Raw genomic sequence first — 25,597 nt, forward strand, 5'->3', positions numbered from 1 at the left:
ATATGTATCAGTATTTTATGTGTGTAGGGAATGGAAGATCGCCTTCCATACCTTCATCTGCCCCACTAAGTTCTTTAATAATGAGCACAGGGTTGGGAGTCAACTTTAATTTGATAAAAAATACAGCCACCTGACAAAAGAGGGTAAGTGCAAAAAATCAGTTGCAATTAACCTAGCCAATAGGTTTAGAGCAGTGTGAATCCATGATTACTACTGTGTTTTCATTATAATTTATACTGAGCTCTACTTCCATTGTGGTTTGGGAGAGTTTTGTCGCCTGAGCTGAGTTATCTGTAGGCGGTGACTAGCATTAAAAAATAAAGCTATCTTGGAAGCTAAGCAGGGTCAGGCCTGCTTAGTACTTGGATGGGAGACCACCTAGGAAGACCAGGTGCTGTAGGTGTAAAAAATAAAAAGAAATAAGAGATTGTAAGCTGACAAGGTCCTTGCAATCTGTGAGGTCAACCAAGGGTTATTTAGCCTAAAAAAATAAAAAAATAAAAATAAAGCTCAATAAAACAAACAAAATATCAGTGTATTGCACATAGTAAGATCAAGTATTTTTTCATGAAGTTTTTGTACACACATGTTTTCATATGTGTGTACTAGGTTATGACTCAAAAAGCATTTCTTACACTGTTGTAAGTTAACTATAAAATGGCACACCATTGATAATAGTGATAATAAATTGGCCATTTTCATGAAAAATCTATTTCATCTTGATAAAGAAATTTCATTTGCTTCTTGGCCTTGTGATTTGCAACAGTGCATGGCCTATCTTTTGAATTAGCAAGCTCCTGAAAACATTTAAGTAGATCATCTATTAGAGATGTTTCATGTAGGATGAATTCTTGCTTTTTAGATTTCTTTGGTTCTAAGTAATATTTTGTACTTCTAACTTATGGTCCAATTCCTAGAAAATGATGTATTTTTTATACAGTTTCTTTGTACTAAAAATAACCTCAGCCTGAACTGGCTTTGTTGAACTTGGCAGTTTTGTAAGAAACATGACTGTAGAATTCTTTTTTTCCCCCTCTTTGTAGGAGTTCTTTATATATTAGATATATGATTTGCAAATATTTTCTCCCATTCTATTCCTCTTATGCCTTTTCTCTCTTGATGGTTTCTTTTGCTGGGCAAAAGTTTTAAAGTTAGATGTAGTTCCATTTGTCTTTATTTTCTTTTGTTGCCTGTTTCTTTGTATCATATATATGTATGAAATCATTGACAGATCCAGTGTCATGAAACTTTTCCTCTGTGTTTTCTTCTAGGAGTTTTATAGTTTCGGGTCTTATGTTTAGTCTTTAATCCATGTTGAGTTAATTTTTTTGTAATTTTGATATAAGATAAGGAAGGGCCCACCTTCTTTCTTTTGCATTTGGATAATCAGTTATCCCAGCACCATTTCTTGAGGGACTGCTCTTTCCCCATTTGGTAAGTCTTGGCAAGACTTGCTGAAGATCATTTGACCATATATATGACAGTTTATTTATGAGCTGTCTGTTTTTTTCTGTTGGTCTGTATATCTGTCTTTGTGCCAGTACCATACTGTTTCGATTACTGTAGCTTTGCTATGTTTTGTAATCAGGAAGTTTGAGGCTTTTAGTTGTATTTTTCTTTCTCAAGATTGTTTTGGCTATTCAGAGTCCTTTAAAAGTCCATATGAGTACTTCGTTGTTGTTTTTTTTAAATTATCCAAAAATCTATTGTATGGGTATATCACATTTTATTTATCCATTCATCAGTTGATAATGGATAAAGTTTTTTTTTCTTATGACTAATGCTGCTTTGACCATTTGTGTACAAGTTTTTATGTGGGTATATGTTTTCAATTTTCTTGAGTACATAGCTGGGGGAGTAATTGCTGGGTTATAGCAATTATTATGAATAATTACAAAAGGTTAAACATAGAGTTATAACCTTTTTGAGTATCTACCAGACTGTTTGTCAAAGCTTTTGCATTATTTATGTCACCACAAGCAATATATGAATGTTTCAATTTCTCTATATCCTCTCCAACACTTTTTATTGTTTTCCATTTTTATTATAGTCATCTCAGTGGGTACTATTGTAATTTCCTGGATGTATCACATAAAAAGATTTTTCAAGATTGGCGCAAGAAAGAATATGACTTTGTGTTTACTTGTATTTCCAAACAGGAGGTATTTCTACTGTTGGTAGATATATTGCCTTCTAATACCCTTAGATCAGGTTTTTGTTGCCATTGCTGTTGTTGTTGTTGTTTTAACCTGGGCTCTGATGACATCTTGTGCCAGATATTTTTGTGTGTGTGTGGGAAGTGTCCGTACATTGTAAAATTTTTAGCAGCATCCCTGGCCCCTCTATCCACAGATACCAGTCACACCACTTACAGTTGTGATAACTAAATTGCCTCCCAATATTGCCAAATGTCCTTTGGGGGATAAAATTGCCGCTGATTGAGAACTTTATTGCATTAGAGAAAGAAGTATATTTTTATTCTCTGTACATATACTTTCTTGTCAGTCTAGAGTTTTGCTTTTTTACTCACAATAATATTTAACTTTTCTCAGCAAAATTTTAATATTTCAAATAGGAAAATGGGTTATTGCCTTAAAATCTTGCTAAATAATTCTCAAGAAAGTTATTCTTCAGTAAATTTGAACTTAGATTCTTAGAGTACAGACAACTTGTCTTCATTATATATTTTTTAAAAAGTTTACTTTTGAAATAAAGATTTGGGGCACATATGCTTGAATAAATTTTTAGAATTATATAATCCTAGATGTTGTGTTAGACACAACCTTTAAGAAAGTTTAACTTATATTTTTATTTTTAGAATGAAACCTATGTATTTTGCTTCAAGTAACTTTGTAACCTCCAGAGATAGGTGACAGAAATAGGACCAGAAGACCCATGGTGTTGCTTTTTTTTGGAGGCAGATTGGCTCGTTGGTTTGTTTTTCATGGTGAAGTTACATTTATTTAATATATGGGAATGGAAAAATTAGTTTTTGGGTAAAAGTTAATTTATAGTCTCACTTCATATCATAAAGACAAATAAGTAACAGATGGATCATAGTGATAAACAGTAAAATAGTTTTTAAAAGTCAGGCAATGAGGAAATAGAATAAAATAGAATAAAATAGGGTGTAAAAATACTCTGTATGATAGTATAATGACAGATACATATTATTATATATCTGTCCAAAAGTAAACTCTAAGGTAACTGTAGACTTTAGGTGCTTATGAAGTGTCAGTGGAGATTCATTCATTGTGACAAATGTACCACTCTGCTGAGAATGTTGATAATGAGGGAGGCTATACATGTGTGGGGACAGAGGGTATATGGGGGAATCCCTTTACTTTCCCCTTAGTTTTGTTGTCTAAAACTTCTCTAAAAAATAAAGTCTTTATAAAAGAGGGGGGCTAATAAAATTTTTTTAAAAGGTGGCTACATCAAATCTCTGGAAGGAAAAAGCCTTTATGAATTTAGTGTGTTGGGAAAATAAGCTGGAAAGAAAACCTTGATAGATTGACAATATACAAGTTGGGCCTTTTGCTTTTTAACGAAACAAAACTTTGGTGTTCTGTTGTATCATTAGGAAGATCTGTTGTTTTGATTTACAGTTCAGTGTTTTCCCCATTGCACCATGTTTTATTGTTCATATACACATATGTAGAATTGTACAATGTGTAGTCTTTTATGTTTGATTTATTTCATTAGCATGCTTTTTAGATTTACCCATGTTGCATTATCTATAGTTCATGTCTTTTGTTGCTGAGTAGTAATCTTTAGGCTATTATAAATTACGCTGCTATGAATTAATAGTTTGTATATTGGTCTTTGTGTGAACATGTGTTTTCATGGAGTACATAGGAGGGAAATTGCTGAGTAGCATGGTTAGTATATGTTTACTTTTATAAGAAACTGCTCAACTTTCCCAAAGTGGCTATACTGTTTTTTATTTTTGCGAGCATTGTAATGAATTGCAGTTGTTCCACTTGCTTTCCTGGGTTGCTTTTTTGTGTTTATGTTTACATATGTAGTTATATCATGATTTTTGAAGACTTCAGTTAGTGTGTTCTCTATGAGAGACTCATTTAGGTAAAAATGTTTTTGTGGAAGTTGCCAGTGTTTTTTAAAGCACTAGAAATGCGATAAATATAACTATAGATCAAACAATCTATTTTTTTATTTGCCCTTTTTACTCCTAGAATTCTCCATTTAGAATTATATCTTATTTTTTTAATATTAAAAAAAAAAGCCAAATAACTTTCTTAGTGAATTTGACGTATTTAAAAGTAAATATGTGACATCTTTGCTACATTCTATCACCAAATACTTCAAGACAGTATCTCAACCCTTTTTTGTTAAATATCCTTAAGGTACACAAACATAATTTATATAAGGAGTTTTAAACTTGAAGATTAATCTACTAGTGAGAGAATTCTATATAATTAAATGTACACAATAGTTTTTAATTTCTAGAATTTAATTTCTAGAATTTTACATTTCTTTTTTTTTTTCTAGTTGATTGTCTATAAACTATAACAATGGGTCTATTAGGCCTTCTGTTTTGATATCATTTTAGTTTAATATAATATTGTCAACAAAAAACTAGAAGACCTTTCTGTGAGGCAAAAGAGAGTTTTATTCAAGTATGGCTTGCAAAACAGGGAGATATATCCTTTGGCATAAACTGAAACTGTGTTTTACCGCAGGGGAGTTAGGGCAGGGTTTTTAAAGGCAAAAGTTGCAAGAAGCTGACTCTTAAGGGAATTAGTTGGTAAGGGAAGAATAATTATAAGTGTATACATTACACATTTTCTAATTGTTTGGGGATAACAGGATTTCCCTGTCTCACAGCTAAGTTAGTATAGCCCTCTCAGCGGGTGGTGTTACAAGATGTGGCAAAAATTTTAGTTCCTAAAGGCCTCTGGAAAACAATGTGGTCAAGATCTCAGCTCCCTTAAATCTTGCAAAAAATTGTTTTTGTTATTAAACTTGCGGTATAGAGAGTGCTATTTGTTATGTAGACATAATCAGAGTCCAAATTGCAAAGAAGTCTGAGTATATAATGTTATGTTATTAAAGTCCACAGAGGCATGAGACATACAAGGCATTTCCTCTGGCATGGCAGCTCTGGCTCTATTTTAAAGTGGCTCCATTTATATTATTGTTTATAAGAGTATATAAACAATACCAATCATAACCCCACCACATTTGGGAATATATCCTTCTAGACCTTTTATACACACAAACACACACACACACACACAAATTTACACAAATAGAATTATGCCAGTGTTTAATATGGTGTTTTTCCATTTGAAAACAAATTGTAGTTCTTGTTCCCCATGTCAGCACATCAAATCTAAGCAGTTTTTCATGGCTGCATAGTATTTTATTTTTGGATATGCTATGATTTTGATAAATTAGTGTTTATCAGTAATGAGCTGATTATTTCCAATTTTTGCTATTATAAACGATGCTCCAATAAGTACACTTACACATATTTACATATTCGTTATTTATTTCCTTAGTGTAAAATTTTGAGAGGCAAGTTGGGGCCTTAAGAGCATCCATATTTAAAATTTTTATATGAAACACTAAGTTGCTCTCCAAGAAACTGTGGCAAATTATGTAGATTAAGACTATTTGGGGGATATTCAAAATTTACTCTTCTTATAAAAGTAGCTACTGAGAATGACTACTGATTGCAACATGAGAGAAAAATGGAGACATCCAAAGCCTTCCTATGAAATTCTTATATATTTATTTGTTTAAAGTTGTCGAGACCAGGGAAACTTTTTCCTGAGAGAGTGAGGCAAAATGAGGTATATATGTCATTTTAGACAAAGGAGAAAAGGAGGGAAGGTGTCTGGGATTTCAAAGGGGAAATAGGCAATTCACAGGTAGATGAAAAAGTGGCAAACAAATTCTTGCTAGGCAACTCAGAAACAATAAGATAAAAGGAAATCTATTGAATGGATATTTGCATGTAACCTTCCTGTGTACTATATTTAATTCATATATGCTAAAGTGAATATGCTAAGGTGACTATGCTAAAGTTCCTTTCCTGAAGCAGATTTTTCTATCTGAATCTCTTTAAGGAGAGAGGGAGGTGAAAAACTCTTTGAGTTAGTTGAGGTTTAATTGTTTTCAGGTCAAAATAATCTGCATGCTGTGGGAGGCTCGCTCCAACCCCCATATTGTTTTATAACTTGTCTCTTTCTATAACTAGACTATAAGAACTCTGAGACTCGGGGCATGGTCTAATATGTTGTGTATTTAAACTATATTATTCCTACAATATTTCCAGATTTAGAACAGTGCTTTTTATATAAAAGGCATTTACTAAATATTTGACTGACACCTTAGTGACTGTAGCAGGCTCCAGAATATAAAGCCTCTTGGAGGCTTAGGTCTGGTTTATCTGCTTTTCTGTGGTTTACTGTTGCTCTGAATTAGGGGAGAGCAGTGTATCTCATTGCTGTTTGGCAGAGCTTGGATTACCTGACATATTTTGTCTGCTCAGAGTTGTTGAGTGTGTGTGTTTGTGTGTTTTAATCAGCTTTTGGTTACCTTTCTCTTTAGGCATCCATGCAGATAGATTTAACATAGCAGGCTTGCTATGCTTAGAAAGATCTGCTTACAAGATTGGTCTTTGGCTGGCATCTGAAAATTTGGATTTTGGAAGTGTTTCTACCATTTCATAACTGATAAGAGTTGTTTACTGTGCCTAAAGTGTTTGAATAAACAATATTGTTTATGTTAAGCACCTCTGTTTCTTCTGAGAGTCTGGAATTTTGATATGTGCTAGGTAGAGGATGCCTATGTGACCAGCCCCCAATAAAAACTTTGGACACTGAGTCTCTAATGAACTTCCTTGGTTAGATAACATTTCACAGATGCCACAATTTAGTGCGGGAGGAATCAAGTGCATCCTATATGGCTCCATGGAGAGAAGAATCTTGGGAGCTTATACTTGATTTCCTCTGGACATAGCCTCATATGGCTTTCCCTTTGCTGATTTTGGTTTGTATTATTTTGCTGTAATAAATTATAGCTGTGAGCATAATGATGCACTGAGTCCTGTGGGTTATCCCAGTGAATCACCAAACCCTAGGGTGGTTTCAGGGACTCCTGACATAGCATCATCTTCAGAAACATCCTATAGAGGCTCCCAGTGAAGATTGTATAATCTTTCCACTCTGTTCTCATTTTGACATTATGGCAATGTTCAGCAAAATAACAGTTTAATCTGTTGTGATCTGAATGTAGAAATATATAAATTAAGCGATAATTATTTCATTTTTGAAAGGATTGGAAAAATAAGAAACTTTCTTACATGATTTATTATAATCAAACTTAGAAATTTGAGTTTATACCAAATTTTGTAGGGACATTTCTATTAGGTTAAGTATTTTCTCCTTTGTAAATTTCATAATAGAATTGTAGTGATACTCTGAAATCACAATTGTGTTTGTCCTGAGAAATTTGATTCTAGGAAAAGGATACTGTTGCTTCAGTTGCTCAGTTATTTGCCCCATTACTGCAAGGTTCCTGTGTTGTTTATTTTAAATAGTTCATTTTGACGCTTAGATAAACAGAAGCCAAACACACAAGCATACTCAGAATTAGTCCCTGAACTTCGTTCTAGGGTAAAGATAAGGCAGTTAGACTTTTCCAGTACAGATAAATATATTACAGCTACTGAAAAATGGGTGTTATGTGACTCCTGGGTTGTTTAGCTAGACAGTGAAGATCTTAAAAAAATTCCTGCCAACAAAACAGAAAATTTATATTCATTCATAGAACCTACTTTTAAGAGATTATAGATTAGGCGCAAGATTCTGTGACTCACTAAAATATATTTATATATTTATATATCATTTGTTCACAACATACATGAAAAATTCCGTTGAACTATGTTGTCCCGTTCTTGGTCAGCATTATACTATGTTTTTGCCTTTTTAAAAGTGGGCTTAGTTGAGGTATATCCTGCATGTTTTTAAACTGTACAATTTGATGAATTTTTATAAATGATAATACTTGTGAAAACCCCCCACCACAGTCAGCATACAAAACATTTTCATCATCCCTTAAAGATTCCTTGTACCACTTTGTAGTCTGTTTTCCCTTTGCCCCTAGCACCAAGCAACCACTGATCTGCTTTAGAATACTTTGTATTTTTCTAGGATTTTATAGAAATGGAATCATGTGTATCTTACACTCAGCACAGTGATATTGAGATTTATCCATATTGTTGCATGTAGCAGTAGTTTTTTCCTTTTACTGCTCACTAGTATTATATGGATACATTACATTTTGTTGATGCGGTTACCAGTTTATTGACACTTTGATTGTTTCTACTTTGAAGCAATTGTAAATAAAGCTACTATTAGTTTTTGTGTGGACATAGTGTTTCATTTTGCTGATGTGCCCTTTTTTCATTAATTTCTAGTCCTTGACCAAAATTAGGGGATGATAACACATCAATCATTCACTTACACAATAAACATATATTGAATGCCAGGTATAATGCTGTATGCTGAAGACACGGTGGTGAACGAAGATCCATCTCATGCTCTCATAGAGCTTACAATTTGGTGAATAAGCGCAGGCACATCGTAATTAATTAGAAGTGTAGAAATTGTGCGAAGTATAAAATGCTATGAAACACATGATAGGGGTTCCTCTCCCACTTATCTGGGGTGATTAGGTTAAGATTCTTTGAAGAAGAAATATTAAGATGAATAGGAGTTACATAAATAAGATATTCTGGGTAAAGGGAAGAGACTGCATGAAGATCCTCAGGTGAGAAAAAATGATACTCGGGCTGCTGTCTGCATGAAGCTAGAGAGATTTGCAGTTGCTAGATTATGCAGGTCTTTATACACCATCTTAATGATTTTGGAAATGAAAATCAAACAAGGAAGTGACATAGTCAAATTGTGGATCTCAGTTTAGTTTATACCATGGTCAGTTTTTTTTGAGTAAGTACTTTATAGTCTCTTCATTTCCAGATATTCTTTTTTTAATTTTATTTTTTAAATTAATTTTATTTATTTTTTATGGTGACATTGGTTAACGAAATTCAATAAGTTTTGGCTGTACACTTTAACAGTAAGGCATATATATATTTACACTGTGTGTTCACCTCTCATAGTTAGATTTCTTTCTGTCACCACATATTTGACCCCTTTTATCCTGTCTACCTCCCCACTCCTCCTTACCCCCTACCCATGTCCAGGAGTCTCTGTTTGTTTGTCCTGTTCATTTGTTGCTTTTAGGTTTATATCCCACATATAAATGATACCATGTGGTTTTCAACTTTTTCTGTCTGACTTATTTTGCTTAGCATGATTATCTCGAAGTCCATCCATGTTGTCTCAAATGACAGTATTTCATCTCTTCTTATGCATTTCCAGATATTCTACTTGCCATCTTTAATTTTATTAATTACATTAGTCCCCTGCCCACCCCTCCCCCCCAGTTTCGCTTTCTGTGGTGTCAGTTACCTGCAGTTCACTGCAGTTTGAAAATATTAAATGAGTGCTTACTTAGGCAGCACATATACTAACAACAACAACAACAACAAAAGATTAAATAGAAAATTCTAGAAATAAAAATTCATAAGTTCTAAATTGCATGCCATTCTTTGAGTAGTGTGATGAAAATAATTAGAAATTCAAAAGAAAAAGAATTAAAATAAAACTCTAAATTTTTCTGATAACTTGACCAAATGTCTAATTGGCAGGCATTCTGGAATCACACAAATATGGGTTTGAATCTTTACCTTGATAGTTAACAGCTCGATGACTTGAGATAAATTTCTTAACCGTGTGTATGACTTAGTATCCTTCTTTGTAAAAATTGAAACAATAATGCCCATTTCATAGATTATTGGGAGGGATCACCAAGAAACCATATAATTTCCACTTAACAGTTAAATGTATAATGTTTTCTTTTCTTAAGATAACAAATGTTTGCTATAATTTAAGCAGGTTAGCTTGTTTTTGAAGTTAAAAATTTTGACCAAAGCTACAAGATTTCTGCTTACCAAGATATGTATTTTGAAATGCAGTGTAGAAGTACCCTCAACTTTGAATTAATTTCGACATTCTAGAGTTTTTAATTGGCTAGATTTTTTTTTTTTTTTTGGAAGCTCGCCTTGTCAACCTTCAGGAAGTAATAAATTGAAGGGGATAGACAAATCTTTAATGTTTCATTATAACTGTTCCTGTCAATCCTGGCTAGAGAGGCAGATGAGGGGATATGGCAGTTCTTTTGACATAGGAAATAAAGCATTGTAGTACATTTTCATGGCCTATTCAGGGCAGAATTGGTTGAACATAAGCTAGAGCCTGGCATTCATCTTGGTTTGGTTCTCAGCTTTTGACATATCAACAGAGGTTTTAAAGTTTGGGATAAATGCTCTATGACTTTGACTTCCTTTATAGCCATTGCCTCAGAAATATATTTGATATGCTGCAAGTATTAGATATGAGCCAGCTAGATTTAGGAACTTATTTCATTAGAGTTGAAGAGAACACACACACACACACACACGAAATCCTTTTTAATTTGACATAAATAAATGACATAGATATAAACAGAAAGCTCCTAAGCAGAGTCATGTGTTTCATCCATTAGATTTATTTTGTGGACATGACTTTTGAAGAGTGAAAGTGAATCTAGTTTACATTAAAAAGAAGGATGTTTTATGGGGAATGTTTCCACACATGCTCCAGGTTTTACTTTTGTGATACCTAGAGCTTGTATAGTGGAAATAAATATTTGTATGACTACATCTCTGAGGAAATTGGCATGATGAATATTTCTGGTTTTAAGAAAAAGGTTGATGTGAGGAAAAGATAAATAGAATGTGAGAAAGATAAAGAATATGGTTGGATGTTTTGGTCTCTTATCTACCATTGATCATTACACAATTGAAGATGTTTAAAATGCATATAATTCTGTAGTTAGTAAACAAAACAAGCACTCAGTATTGATGGCATTTTTCTTTTCTCTATTCATAAACTATGGGAAAAGTAATAAAAAATATCTAAAAGATAGTCTGAATTTTCCTCTTATGAATTATTGATAACCAATTCTTTGATGTTCTAGGAAATAAATATTCCCCCATCAGTACATTAGAACATGTGGTATAGCCAAAAAGAACCCTCACCTTCCTTATACATCCCTGAGAGTTATCCTTATCTGTTACTTTGCATCTAATTTTTCTTCAGAGATTTCTTTTTGAAATAACTTATTGCATTTCTCAGAGTCTCCCCTTTTTTATTTATTTTTATTTTATTTATTTTATTTTATTTTTTATTTTTTTTAGAAGTCTTCCCCTTTTTAAAATTAATAAACTTATTCTTTTTTAGAGAAGTCTTAGGTTCACAGCAAAATGAAGTGGAAAGTCAATGAGATACCATCTCATACCTGTTAGAATGGCTATCATCAACAGGACAAGTAGTAACAAGTGTCGGAGAGAATGTGGAGAAAAAGGAACCCTCATACACTGCTGGTGGGACTGCAAATTGGTACAACTACTATGGAAAACAGAATGAAGTTTCCTCAAAAAACTAAGAATTGATCTACCACATGATCTAGCAATCCCACTATTGGGTATTTACCCAAAAGACTTGAAAACATTTACCCAAAAATTTATATGCATACCAGTGTTCGTAGCAGCATTATTCACAGCAGCCAGGACATGGAAGCAGCTCACGTCCTGCGCCACTGTAATACATTTGTGATGATCGATGAACCTACATTAACACATCATCATCACCCAAAGTCCACAGTTTACTCTTGGGTTTACTCTTGGTGTTGTACATTCTATGGACACATGTATACTGATGTGTACCCACCATTGTAATATCATACAGAATAGTTTCACTGCCCTAAAAATCCTCTGTGCTCTACCTTTCATCCTTCCTTCCCCAGAACCCCTGGCAACCACTGATCTTTTTACCATCTTCATAGTCTTGCCTTTTCCAGGATGCAATATAGTTAGAATCGTATGGTATGTCGTCTTTCCAGATTGGCTTCTTTCACTTAGTAATAAGCCTTCAAGTTTCCTTCATGTCTTTTTATGGCTTGAAGCTCATTTCCTTTTTTAGCACTAATATTCTAAACGACAGTTTTATGTTATCCTTCCCAATCTTTATGCTTTTTATTTTATTTTTTTGTCTTATTGCATTAGTTAGGAATTCCATATAACGTTGCAAAGGAGTGGTGAGAGAGGACATCCTTGTCCTGATCATCCTGATCTTTGTGGGAGAAGTTCGATTTTCTTACTGTTAAGAATGATGTTAGCTGTAGGTTTTTTTGTAGATATGCTTTATCTAGTTGAAGAAGTCTTCTGGTATTCCTAGTTTATTGAACGGTTTTAATCACTAATTGTGTTATATTTTCTCAAATGCCTTTTCTGCATCTATTAACATGATGTGATATTTATTCTCTAGAAGCCTATTGATGGGATGGATTACATTAATTGATTTTTGAATATTGAACCAGCCTTGCATACCTGGGATAAATCCCACTTCGTTCTGGTGTATAATTCTTCTTATACATTGTTATACTTGATTTGCTAATATTTTGTTGAGAAATTTTACAACTATGTTCATGAGAGGTATTAATCTGTCTTGTGATGTCATTTGATTTTGGCATTTAGGTAATGCCAGCCTTTTAGAATGAATTGGAAATATTCCCTCTACTTCTATCTTCTGAAAAAATTGTAGAGAATTTGTATAATTTCTGCCTTGAATGTTTGATATAGAGAAATTGTATAATTTCTGCCTTGAATGTTTGATATAATTCACCAGTGAACCCATCTGGGCCGAGCACTTTTTGGAAGATTAATTATTCATTCAATTTCATTCAATAAAATAAATAAAATAAAATAGATATAGACCTATTCAGATTGTCTGTTCCTTCTTGCATTTTAGCAGATTGTGTCTGAGGGATTGGGTCCATTTCATTTAAAATGTTTTTCACAATATTTCTTTATTCTTTTGATGTCCAAGGGATCTGTAGTAATGCTCCTTCTTTCTTTTTTCTTTTTCTTTTTGGTCATTTATTATTTTTTTATTATGGTGACATTGCTTTATGAAATCCAATGTTTCAAGTGTACAATTCACCAGTAAGTCATATTTATATCGCATTGTATGTTCACCGCCCATAGTAAAGAGTTCTTTCTGTCACCACATATTTGACTCCTTTTACCCCATCTCCTTTCTTCCTCCCCGCTCCCCCACCTTCTAGTAACCACTGGTCTATTGTCCATATCCATGAGTCTCTGTTTGTTTATTGCTTTTAGATTTATATCCTATGTATAAGTGATATCATATGGTTTTCAACTTTTTCTGTCTGGCTTATTTCTTTGTGTCTTAAGGCTTATCAATTTTATTGATCTTTTCAAAGAACCACCTTTTGATTTTGTTGATTTTTTTTTCTTTTGATTTCCTGTTTTCAATTTCATTGATTTCTGCTCTAATTTTTATTACTTCTTTTCTTCTGCTTAGGTTGGTTTTAATTTACCCTTTTTCTAGTTTCCTAAGATGGAGAAGTCTTTTTTAAAATTATATATATGTATATATGAAATTATACATTAATCCATTAATACACATTTAATAATTGTTTGCACCTAATTATTTTAAAATTTACGTAAATAAAATTTACTCCTTTCGATGTATAGTCCTACGAGTTTCGGCGAATGCATAGTCATGTAACTACCACCCGAACAAGATACAAAGCAGTTCTAACCCCTAAACTCCTTTTTAGTACCATTTGATAATAAACTTCTCCCTCTCACCCTCACTAAATCTCTGGCAACCACTGATCTATACCTTTTCGGAATGTCACATAACAAATCATATAGTGTATAGCTTTTTGAGTCTGGCTTCTTTCATTATCATAATGTAATTGAAATTCATTCATGTTATTTCTTAGGTCAGTAGTTTATTGCTGAGTAATATTTATCCATTCTTAAGTTGAGGGACATTTAGATTATAAATAATTTTGGACAACTACAAATAAAACCACTAAAAGCATTCACATAATACTTTTTGTATGAACATAGATTTTCATTACATTTAAGTTAATACCTAGGAGTGGGATTACTAGGTTAAATGGTAAATGTATGTTTAACTTACAAGAAACTATGCTGTTTTCTATAGTAGCTGTACCATTTTGCATTTTCATGGGCAATTTTATTCCCATCTATGTCGGCACCTTGGTATTGTGAAGAGTTTTTTGTTTTGTTTTAAAATTTTAGTCATTCTAATAGGTGTGTAGGGCCCTGGGCATCTGGACATCAGAAGAGAATAGACTGCCTATTTGACCTTGTTACAAAGGACTAATCTTTGCTTAAGCAACAACAAAAATACCCCCAAACTATAATCTCTTTTTTGGTTAGAAGTGTGTTATTTAATTTTTAAATATTTTGGGATTTCCCAGATAGCTTTCTTTTTTTAAAAAATTAACTTTACTGATGTAAATTGGTTAATAATATGTAAGTTTTAGTTATGCAGCTTTATAATACATTTGTATGTTCTATTGTGTGTCTAGTTTCCTTTTGTCACCATCTATTTGACCCCTTTTACTCTCTTCATCCTCTTCCCACCCTCCTTCCCCTCTGTGTCTATGAGTTTGTTCGTTCCTTTGTCACTTTTTTTGTTTTAGATCCCACATATGACTGCACAGCAAAAGAAACCATCAACAAAACAAAAAGGCAAACAACAAAATGGGAGAAGATATTTGCAAACAATACCTCTGATAAAGGGCTAATTATATATAAAGAACTCATAAAGCTCAAAAACAAAAAAGCAAACAAACAATCCAGTTAAAAACTGGGCAGAGGACCTGAACAGTTAGTTTTCCCAGTAAGACATACAGATGGCTAACAGATATATGAAAAGATGTTCAACTTCACTAGTTATAAGGGAAATGCAAATCAAAACCACAGTGATATACCACCTCACACCTGTCAGAATGGCTATTATCAATAAAACAAGAAATAACAAGTGTTGGAGAGGACGTGTGGAAAAGGGAACCCTTGTATACTGCTGGTAGGAATGTAAATTGGTACAGCCTCAGTGGAAAACAGTGTGGATGTTTCTCAAAAAATTAGGACTAGAGCTACCATATAACCCAACAATCCCTCTTCTAGGTATCTACCTGAAAAATTTGAAAACACATGTTTGTTAAGATATATACCCCCCCCATGTTTATTATAGCATTATTCCCAATAGCCAAGACTTGGAAACAATGTAAGTGTCCTTCAAGGGACAATTGGATAAAGAAGAAGTATTATATATAATGGAATACTACTTAGCCATAAAAAGATGATGAAATATTGCCATTTGTGACAACATGGATGGATCTCATCTCAGATATTTAATGCCATAATTAGCTGATATTTATTTTGCCACATTTTATTTTGTTTATATATAAGGAATACTACATGAATGGTTCTTTAAACCAGGATTCCTAGAACAAGCCAGTTTCTCCCAGTACTAGAACTATTTGGTCAGAGGAAGTTAGGGGGTTTGAATGTTTTGCAGACTTTTAATGGACCAAGTGTATGATGGGCACAATGTATTTTCTTTGTAGAGCACATGGTCTTAATGTCAAGTTGCCTTTTGGAGACACCATACTTTATTTTTCTAGGATATTATTCTTATTTTACTTTAAATAAGTAAAGTTTCTAAAAAATTGAACATGTGCACAAATGTTTATTGTAGTTTTATTTCTAATAGCCTCAAACCGAAAACAGCCTAAATGATATTCAAAGGGTGAAAAGTTAAACAGATTGTGGTACAACCATATCATGGAATACTACTCTCTGAAAAATAATGAACTAGTTATACATGTAGCAGCTTGGATGAACCTCAGGGAAATTTGCTCAGTGAAAAAAGCCAATCTTAATAAGGTATATACTGCATGATTCCATTTAAATAACAGTCATGAAATAACATAATTATCAGTTGGAGAACAGATTGTTGGTTGCTGTTGGTTAAGAATGGAGATGAGTGGGTGGTAACTATAAAGGGTTAACACAAGGGAATCTTGCGTTAGTACGGTTGAATATTTTGATTGTGATAATATGTGACAGAATTGCATAGATGTACAGTTGCACAGATGAGTGCTTGTATAACTGGTGAAGTCCTAATAAGCTCAATGGATTGTGTTAATGTCAGTTTCTTGGTTTTCATACTGTACAGTTATTGTGTGAAATATCCACATTGAGGAGAAAGGCATTGGTATTTCATTCAAAATACCTATGAATCTATAATTATTTCAAAGTAATTCAAGGACTTTTTTTTGAAAAGTATAAGTAATATATGAATTTATTTTCATGATGAAAATTCAAATAATGTAAGTATTTGGTAAAAGAGAAAGGGTAAATTGTGTTTTCATGAACAATAGTTGTTTTTTCTTTTCTTTCTTCCCCTCATAAAACCAAATAAGTAGTATTTTTCAGTGTATGTATAATGCTGTTGCTGATTTATGTCTGTAATGACAGTTAACTGATACAGACATAATCAAACTATGCTATACATTTACACCCTATTTTCTTGATAGTGTTATAGCATACAGTGAGAAATGTAAGACAGCTGAATAGTCCAGACACGCCGCATCTGTTCCTGGAAATTAAATGCTACATATGATTAGCAAATATTAATCCAGGAAGCATATGTAAACAGAAAATGATTACTTTATTCTCAGTAATTTGGCTACATATGTGAAGGAAAATGATATAATATTACCTTTACATTCATACTATTTTTATAGCTTCATTTACTGTAGAGTGGTAGAATGATGAGGTGCTTATCACCTAGATTTTGTAATCTTTGAATGGGAATATGATATTGAATACAATCCATGTGAAAACTGTCTTCTCTTAACATCGTTGGGAATTAGTGTTGTACAAAATGAGTTAAATAAACCCGATCTTGCTGTATGAACAAGTGAAGTCAACCTCTGGCTTGGTTGGGGAGATGCGCATGTAAACAGATAAAATATGATGCTATACAATGTTAAAACAGATGAGTTAAGGGTTTTGGGATGCAGAGCACATCATTTAACAGTCTGCAGATCTCACTGAAGAGCAGGAAAAATGGCATTCTGGATAGTGGAACATTAAGTGTAAAGGTCAGAGAAGGCCTTGGTGTATTAGTGTGGTGGGAACCTGAAATGGAGGAGTGGGATGAATGGCAAAAGGTTGATTGGTTCCTAAAGCTGACTTTGGCAAAGAAGGCATAGGGCCTAGAACTCATAGTAATTGTGGAGGCCCATGAAATTATTTTAATTTCTTTTAAAATCAGAAAGAAAATATGAATTTTGGAGTTGAAGAAAGTGTTTTAATATCTAATATTAACATTTTGTCTTTATACAATGCAGTCGTAAAATATAATTTTCAATATTTTTTTATGGAGAAAGGGGCCCAAGAAAACGAAAGTCCTTAGGGCCCACAAAAATGATCATGCAGCCCTCTTTGGTCTTGATTTTGACGGGTCTTATATGTGAACTGAAGAGTTTGACTTTAATTCTAGGAGCATCAAGGAGCTAACAGATTTTAATAAGCATGATCAGCTTTGTCTTTTATAAAGATGCCTCTGTCAGCAGTTTGAATGAGATTATTTCTAGTTTAATGTAGTTATGTTAATCACAATTGTTTTAGTGCTTATTATAACTAAATTTCACCTGTTTAAAACGAAGAGAGCAATTTTTTGAAATCCATGTCTAATCACTGTACCTGGTTGAGAATGTCCCTTAAAAGAGCTAATTGATCATACTTGACTGATGAAAATTTCTTTAGCTGTTGACAAATTTAGAGCACCTATGTGATCATTTGATCAGGTCTCTCTGTATGTGATCTGTGATAATATTCTAGGCTATACTGTTTCTCATTTTACTGTTTATTTTATTCCTGCTTTTCCTACATTATTTATTAATAATTCAAAACTTCATATAGAGATATTGCTGAGACTGACTCTACAGATAGCATTTAAAAAGGTATAAAAACTGTTTTGCAAAATGGATTTTTTTTTGTTGTTTTGACCTGGGCAGTTTACTTAGAATTCTTGCTAGAACACTTTTATATTGTATAAGAATTATAATTTGAAAGTTACTTTTAAAATAGCAAATTATAATTGACATATACTGATGCCACTGTCATAAAATTCCTAAAAAGTAGGCTGAAAGTATTTTAAGAAAAAGATTATTTAGTGAAGACTGAGGATATTAAAAATATAATTTACTTCTCTCCAACCTGTACCCTTATTGCTTTGATAGTCAATTAAGCTTATTTGTGGCGGGACTGGAGGAGAGAGGGAAACATGAGAGAGGTTGGATTTGTTTGATTTTGTCTTTTTAAGGAGAATTTTAGGTTTCAGTTATCAAATTACCTATCCCCTAAAATATTTACATGCGTTCAGGCCTTTAGATACTTTTCAGTTGGAAAGGATATCCAGGAATAGCAAAAATTTTTATTTTGCATCTGGTTTTTCAAAAGGATATACCCTTTTTTAAAATTCTTAAATTAAATGAGGCACTTATTTATTTATGATCTGTATACTTCCAGGTACAGTTAGATCTCTATTCATTAACTCATTATTCACTGCTAAATTCTAGTCAAAATGTATAACAGAAATAGAGAAGGGAAAATAATTAGGATATCTTGATTGTAGAAAACTAGAGATATTGAGTTCATAAGTTCATTCTTACCTTTTTAACAATCAAGACAAAAAGGGAAACAGAGTGGATTCTGTTAGTTAACCTGAGTCAAGAAAGGGGGTAGGACCAGGAAAAGAACTTATGCCTCACAGATAGATATGCTTTTTCTAATTTACTTTACAGTGTTTTTGTTTATAGTGTGAACCTTTTAAGTATGAATCTTTGTGTTATATATACTTTATCTATAGAAATATATATGATTTTAGTCCTTATAATAATTTGGTAAAGTTTGCAAATTAGGGATAATCTAAAGAAATGCTAATATTAAATGTGTAAAATAATCTAGTAAATATAATTAAGTTTATCATTAAAGGAATTTGAATATATGATTACATATGGTAAAAATGTAGTAGACTCATAATTAGGCTAATGTCCTAGAATCAGTTTATATAAATAGGCTACACTCTATTTTCTGTCCATTTAATCAATATTAGTAAATATCTTCTAGAAGACTGCCTGAAGCGGTTTTAAATTGTAGAAATCAAGTCACATTTATTTTTCAGTAATTATTGTCTGTGATTATTGAATTAAGTAATATCTGTCTATGTCCAAACAGACTATGTAAGATGCTTGAAGAGTAGAACTGTCTTACCTGCTTGTGAATACCCTATTTACATAGCCTGATACTTTGAAGACACTTTCTGTTATAATAAATATGACAGGTGTATAAGTCTAAATAAGCTTGGGTACACAGTTGTTGGCTCTTTCATTTCTTCTCCAGAATTTGGTCTTAGTTTTGTAGATTCAGAAACCTTATTTTAATAAATCATATCCAGTGCTAAGGTGCTAGTGAATGAAGTGTACTAAATAAGATACACACCCAAAATAAAGAAATGAATCAGAAGTCCATGAGGAATAAATATATTGGCCAAGTATATTAGACTGTTATTCTAGCTAGTCAACACATTAGGAAAGTCTACTTTAAAAAATCAAATAGAGATCAGCTGTTGCTTTTGATAACCTTTTACTTTTTTATTATTCTCAGCAATGTTGATAAATTATGTGGCAACTGTTCTCTTGAAATTAGTTAAATCAGATTATGTATATGGAGGAAGAATTATTGACATTAAAAGTACATTGGGTTTTCCCTATATTGTAAGGGATTATTGAGTTGAGCATTTCTTCTTCTGGCTATTCTGTTGGTATTTTTAATAACAGAAAGTCATTTTCTTTTTGCCCACTAATAGCCTTAGTTTTTAAAAACAGATTTGTTTATATTATATACCATGAAATTCACTCATTTTAAGTAAAGTTATTTTTTTGTAAATTTATGGTTGTGCAACCATTATCACAGTCTAATTTTAGAACATTTCCATCTCCTCCAAAGGAAATCATATACTCATTTATAGTCACTGTCCTCATCCTAAGTTTACCATGCCTAATGATGTGTGTTTAGCCTTCTACAACTGACTATAAGATATGATAAAAGAGTACTGTAGAATTTCCTAAAATTGTTCAGCCCTCTAGGTTTGTTAGTTTGTTTGGATGTTTGATAATTTAGAACATGGACATTTTTTATTTGGTGTCTTTATTTGGACACCAAGATACTTAATAGGAGAAAGAGTGGTAAGAATAATTTGTGTAAGAGGGAAATTGCTTTTGGGAAATGAGTTTTCAAGTTTGCTTCTTGTTTGGAGGTTACAAATTAATTAATGAGCAGAAAAGTTATTGACTAAATACAAAAATTACTAATTTATCTGAGCCTTTTTAGGGTTTTAGTGGGGAAATTTACAGTGCCTTTCAAAATAACTCTTAAGATTTTACATAATAATGTTTTGCAAAGATAATCAAAATTAATGTCATTCCTTTATTTTCTTTATTTTAGCTTCTCAAAATCAAGAACGTCTATGTGCATTTAAAGATCCATATCAACAAGACCTTGGGATAGGGGAGAGTCGAATCTCTCATGAAAATGGAACAATATTATGCTCAAAAGGTAGCACCTGCTATGGCCTATGGGAGAAATCAAAAGGGGATATCAATCTTGTAAAACAAGGCAAGTAATACTTTTCTTAACTGAAATAACTGTTTCATACAATTGAAATTTATCTAAAAAAGACATGGCAGTAGATTAAAACTTTCTCCTGGAAAATAGTAAATTTAAAAGTATATATTCATGTATATATTTACCCACAAACCCTAAATTTTTAAAGGGTAATTAGTTTATAGCTTATGTTAATAACTTCTTATAACATTAATAATATATTCTTATTGAATGAAGTTTAGAAAATAAACTAGGAAAAATAAACATCTACAATTCTGTACTTTTAAAAACTTTTTACTGTATTAGTTTATACCTTTCAAGTGTGTTTTCAGTGTACCTCTATGTTTATAGGCATGTGTACTTTTTTTGAAATTAGGATAATACTATATAAATAAATTTTATACCTAATTTTTTATATCTTAAATTATATCATAAACATTTCCCCATGTCTTTATATTATATTTTTAAAACATTTCTAATCTCTGCACAGTATTTCATTGTATATACATATTGTGATTTACTCACACATTACTCTCTTGTTGAATGTTATGTTTTCTGGTTTTCACTATAATATATGATGCTTCAGTGAACATCTTTGAACATAAGTCTTTGGTTTTATCTGATTATTTCTTTGAATAGATTCCTTTAAATAGAAATATTATATTATAAAACATGAATATTTTAAAGTCTCTGCGTAAAAATTGCCATGTGGCTTTCTAGAAATGCTATATACATTTATATTCCCTCCAGCAGTGTATGAGAGTGTATGAGTCTTTGTTACGGTATATTATTTTTTAAACCTAGAACAATTTAATAGGTATAGAAAAAATGAAATCTTACTTTTGCTTTTAATACTTATATTAATGATGAAGTTAAACATTTTATTGGTGGCTTTTTCTCCCCCTATGAAATACTTGTTTGTACTTTGCCATTTTTTTGTTAATTAAAAAATGTGTTTTCTATTGATTTACAAGAGTATTTTATAACTTCTGTGTACGCACTCTCACGTTGATTGCAATTATTTCTTAGTTTGTTGTTTTCTTTTTAATTTTGCTTTTTGTATTGACTCCTGACTTGTTTGCATCAATTTACAGGATGTTGGTCTCACATTGGAGATCCCCAAGAGTGTCACTATGAAGAATGTGTGGTAACTACCACCCCTCCATCCATTCAGAATGGAACATATCGTTTCTGCTGCTGTAGCACAGACTTGTGTAATGTCAACTTTACTGAGAATTTTCCACCTCCAGATACAACACCACTCAGTAAGTAGTTAAAGTAATAGAATTCCTTGTAATTCTATTTTCTAAAGATTTGCAAAATTTAAAAATATGTAAGAACATTCAGGTTTGCAGGAGTGAGAGGGAGAGTTCCAGCAACGTGAGACTACATCTAGCCAACACCTGAAATCCAAAAGAGGTGCATCAGGATTTGCAAAGTATTAGTATATTACCAAATGAGTGTGAATCCAAATATAGGATTTTCCAACCCCTATGGAGAGGAATTTGACAATAGTAAGAAAGCTATGTATGTTCTTACTCTTTCATCTAGCACTCCATTTGTAGGACTTTATCTTGAAGATGCACCTCCAACAATATGAAAATACATATGCATAGAGTTATTCATTCTGGTATTATTTGTAACTGGATAATATTGTAAACTACCTAAATGTCCAAGAACAGGCGATTAGTTAACATATACTATGGTACATATATATAAAATGGAGTACTAACTATACAGCTATACGAAGAAAAATGAGTAAGATCTCCATGAACTGATATAGAGTGATTTCTAGAGATAATGTTAGGTAAATGAAAAACATATAGTATGCTATTTCTTATGTAAGAAAGCTTATCTTTTAAAAAAAAATCCAAGAAAGGATAAACCAGAAAATAATGAAGTTGTTCCTTAAGAGGATAGAGGGAATGAAGAGAAAATGGAGTGGAAAGGATACAAGAAGGAGCGACAGTCTTCTGAGTATAGCTTTTTGTAGTTTCGACTTCTGGAATCATAATATACACATACAGAAAATAAGATTAAATCAATAAGGATGGAAAGAAGGGGGTGAAACCGCAACTAAAAGCAAACTGAAATAAATGGGCCCAACTGTATTTTATATAAATATCATTATCATATTTAAAGGAAAATGAAAGACCTAATCTAAGTATTTTATAAACACAGAATTTGATTATATATACTTTTTTGGATGAGATGGGGGGAGAATTGCAAACAAATTCTGAACTCTTTTTAGCAGGCTTGATTTTTAGTAGTGTGGACGAAGCAATTCTCAATTATAGCTGTATTATAGGATTAAAAAATGATTATATGTGTTGATATTGTGGGAGCCAGCGTTATTATTGAAGGAATAGGAACACAGTTATGGGTGGAGGAAGGCAAGATAATCTTATGCAAATCGATTATAATTCAAGGTATGAGTATGGATTTATGACTTTTAAAATATGCATACATATGTATTATATACATCTCTATGTGTATGTACAAATTTGTATGTGTATATATTTATATGTGTGTGTGTATGCCTACATATATTTCTAGCTCTTTTTGTTGAAAAAAGCAAGAAGCAAAAGCATCCCAGGAGCAGTGCACATATGCGATACTCATTTAGTTTCAAAATACCACTCCTCACTCAAAGGAATTTAGCCTCCTTAGAAAAATGATTTATTCGAGGACTGGAGCAGGGTAGGTGCAAAGTAAGCCTGAAATATCTGGTTACACAAGAAGGTAAGGAAAGAAATGCCCCCAAATAGGATGGAGACTTGTCTTAAGGACACAGGAGCCAGCCTGAACAAACCTCCTACTAGCTAACTTTGGGACAATTTGATGCTAAGTAAATACAGTAATAAATTTTAAACCATTGGAGGGAAAATGAATTCTGTGCTGATAGAAGAGAAGGGAGAAGAGAGACCACTTGTTTATAGTAGAATGCCAAGTGCCAACTGATAAATGTTGGAGTGCAGCAGTTGGAAAATTATCATTCTGCAGCCATCATTGTAAGGGTTGGATCAGGTAAGAATCATCAAAAGAGCCTAAATCTAGGGGTAGTTTCAATAAGGAGCCCTAAGATATTTGCATTGTTCTAAAGTGTTTTCTACATATTGTAAGAGAAAAAATAGTAATTATAAAGTGAGGAAATTGGACAACACCTTACCCAGGTGGTTAAAGTTAACATTACTTATGGTGGACAGATAGACATCCATGATACCCCGAGAATGACACAAAATTTCAGCCAAGAATGCATGCTGTGAATCTAATCATGAGGAAACATGAGACAAACCATAAATTAGGAATATTCTAGTTCTAGTACATAAAAGGGATTTGTATTCTTCAAAAATATCAAGAAAAAGAGACTCTGGGAAAGATGTAGATTAAAACTGGATGCAAAAAATGTTGAAGGACATTGTTAGGCCAATTGACAAAATAGATGATTAAAGAATTATTTTAATGTTCAATTTACTGAAGCTGATAACAGTACTGTGGTTAGATAAGAGAATATCCATATTCTTAGGAAATATTATAAGAAGTGTTTAGAAATAAAGAGCCATGATATATGTACATAACTGTCTCTGAAATGGTTCATAAAAGATTATATGCATGGGTATATGCACAAGTGTGTATGTGAGTGTGGACAAAGGAAGGAAGCAAATGGGGGTTAAATGGTAACAATAAATGAATCTGGGTAAAGGTATATGGGTATTCTTTGTACTGTTTTTATTCTTGCTACTGTTCTATAAGTTTACATTACTTCCAAATAAAAAGTTCAAAAAATTTTTAAAAAATATTTTATTGAATGAAGCACTGCTTAAGAATTCTGTCAACAGCTTTTATCAGTTCATACTTTGGTTTTGAATTATTTCATTTGATTTGTTGGTTGAACACTAAACTGAAAGCAATAGGAAGTGTTTTCTTGTAGTTTCTATCAAGGTTATTAACTTTTATGAGGAAATTACACTAAATTGGCTATATTTATTTTTCACAAACAAACAAAACAAGATCTCAAATTTTCACTTGTACATCTATCTAGATGAAAGAGGAGAAGGGAATTTATGCATAAGTTCTCCTCAAAGATCTTTACAGACACATTTCATATTGTTACTTAGCTCTTGGTCTACTATAATCTTTTGAACCAAAAGCAAGAGTATTGCCTACTGAGGATCAGTCATGTTATCGCAACAAAAAGGGAAAGTGTTTTAAGTGAAGTGCTCTAATTTCAGAGCATTAATCCAATTGTGTATTTTGGTTTTCAATAGAACAAAATTAAGTAAATTTTCACACAGAACAAGTAAGATGAATGTTGGCTTTTGCATTAATCTCAGGAAAAAGAACCACTATTATATGGAATGTCAAGCATTTAGTCTGTAAATGCTAGGTGCTTGACCAAAATAAATATAGTTTTAAGTGTTCAAAGTTTAAAGAAATTATTAAAATATAAAATTAAGAGGAAGAACTTTTAATTCATGGTCATATAAAAGTATATCAGTAGAAATTTGATGATGGTGCTTTTTTCCTCTAAAATTTTTAATTATAAAAATACCATTTATTAAATATTTAACATAAATATTTGTCAAATAAAATTATTTACATGTGTTTAAAAATTACTAGAAACATGGTACAAACTTATCAAAGATAGATAAGGGATAGTGTGGGGTGACTGTTGACAGAGAAGATTACATATTATTCTTATAGTAAAAAATGTATTTGTGTGTTACTTGTATAAATGTAGAGGACAAAAATCTTTAATAATCTCTATACCCATATACAACCATTGTTAATATTTTGAATGTTTTTCCTAGTCTTTTTAATTTTTGTATAGTTGTAAGACTGATATAAATACATATTAGATCTTGCTTTTGTGTT

The 25,597-nt window shown here is 32.2% G+C and overlaps 1 protein-coding gene across 1 annotated transcript in view; it reads left to right on the forward strand.

Moving 5' to 3' along the window:
* Positions 1-25,597, forward strand: part of BMPR2 (bone morphogenetic protein receptor type 2) — a 145,392-nt gene that overhangs the window by 51,244 nt on the left and 68,551 nt on the right. The window contains exons 2-3 of the mRNA XM_039844471.1: positions 20,564-20,734; positions 21,817-21,987. Of these exons, the coding sequence (XP_039700405.1) occupies positions 20,564-20,734; positions 21,817-21,987 (342 nt within the window). The remainder of the gene's footprint in view (positions 1-20,563; positions 20,735-21,816; positions 21,988-25,597) is intronic.

Source organism: Pteropus medius, unplaced genomic scaffold, assembly GCF_902729225.1.
Source record: "Pteropus medius unplaced genomic scaffold, Ma_sr-lr_union100, whole genome shotgun sequence".
Taxonomy (NCBI): domain Eukaryota; kingdom Metazoa; phylum Chordata; class Mammalia; order Chiroptera; family Pteropodidae; genus Pteropus; species Pteropus medius.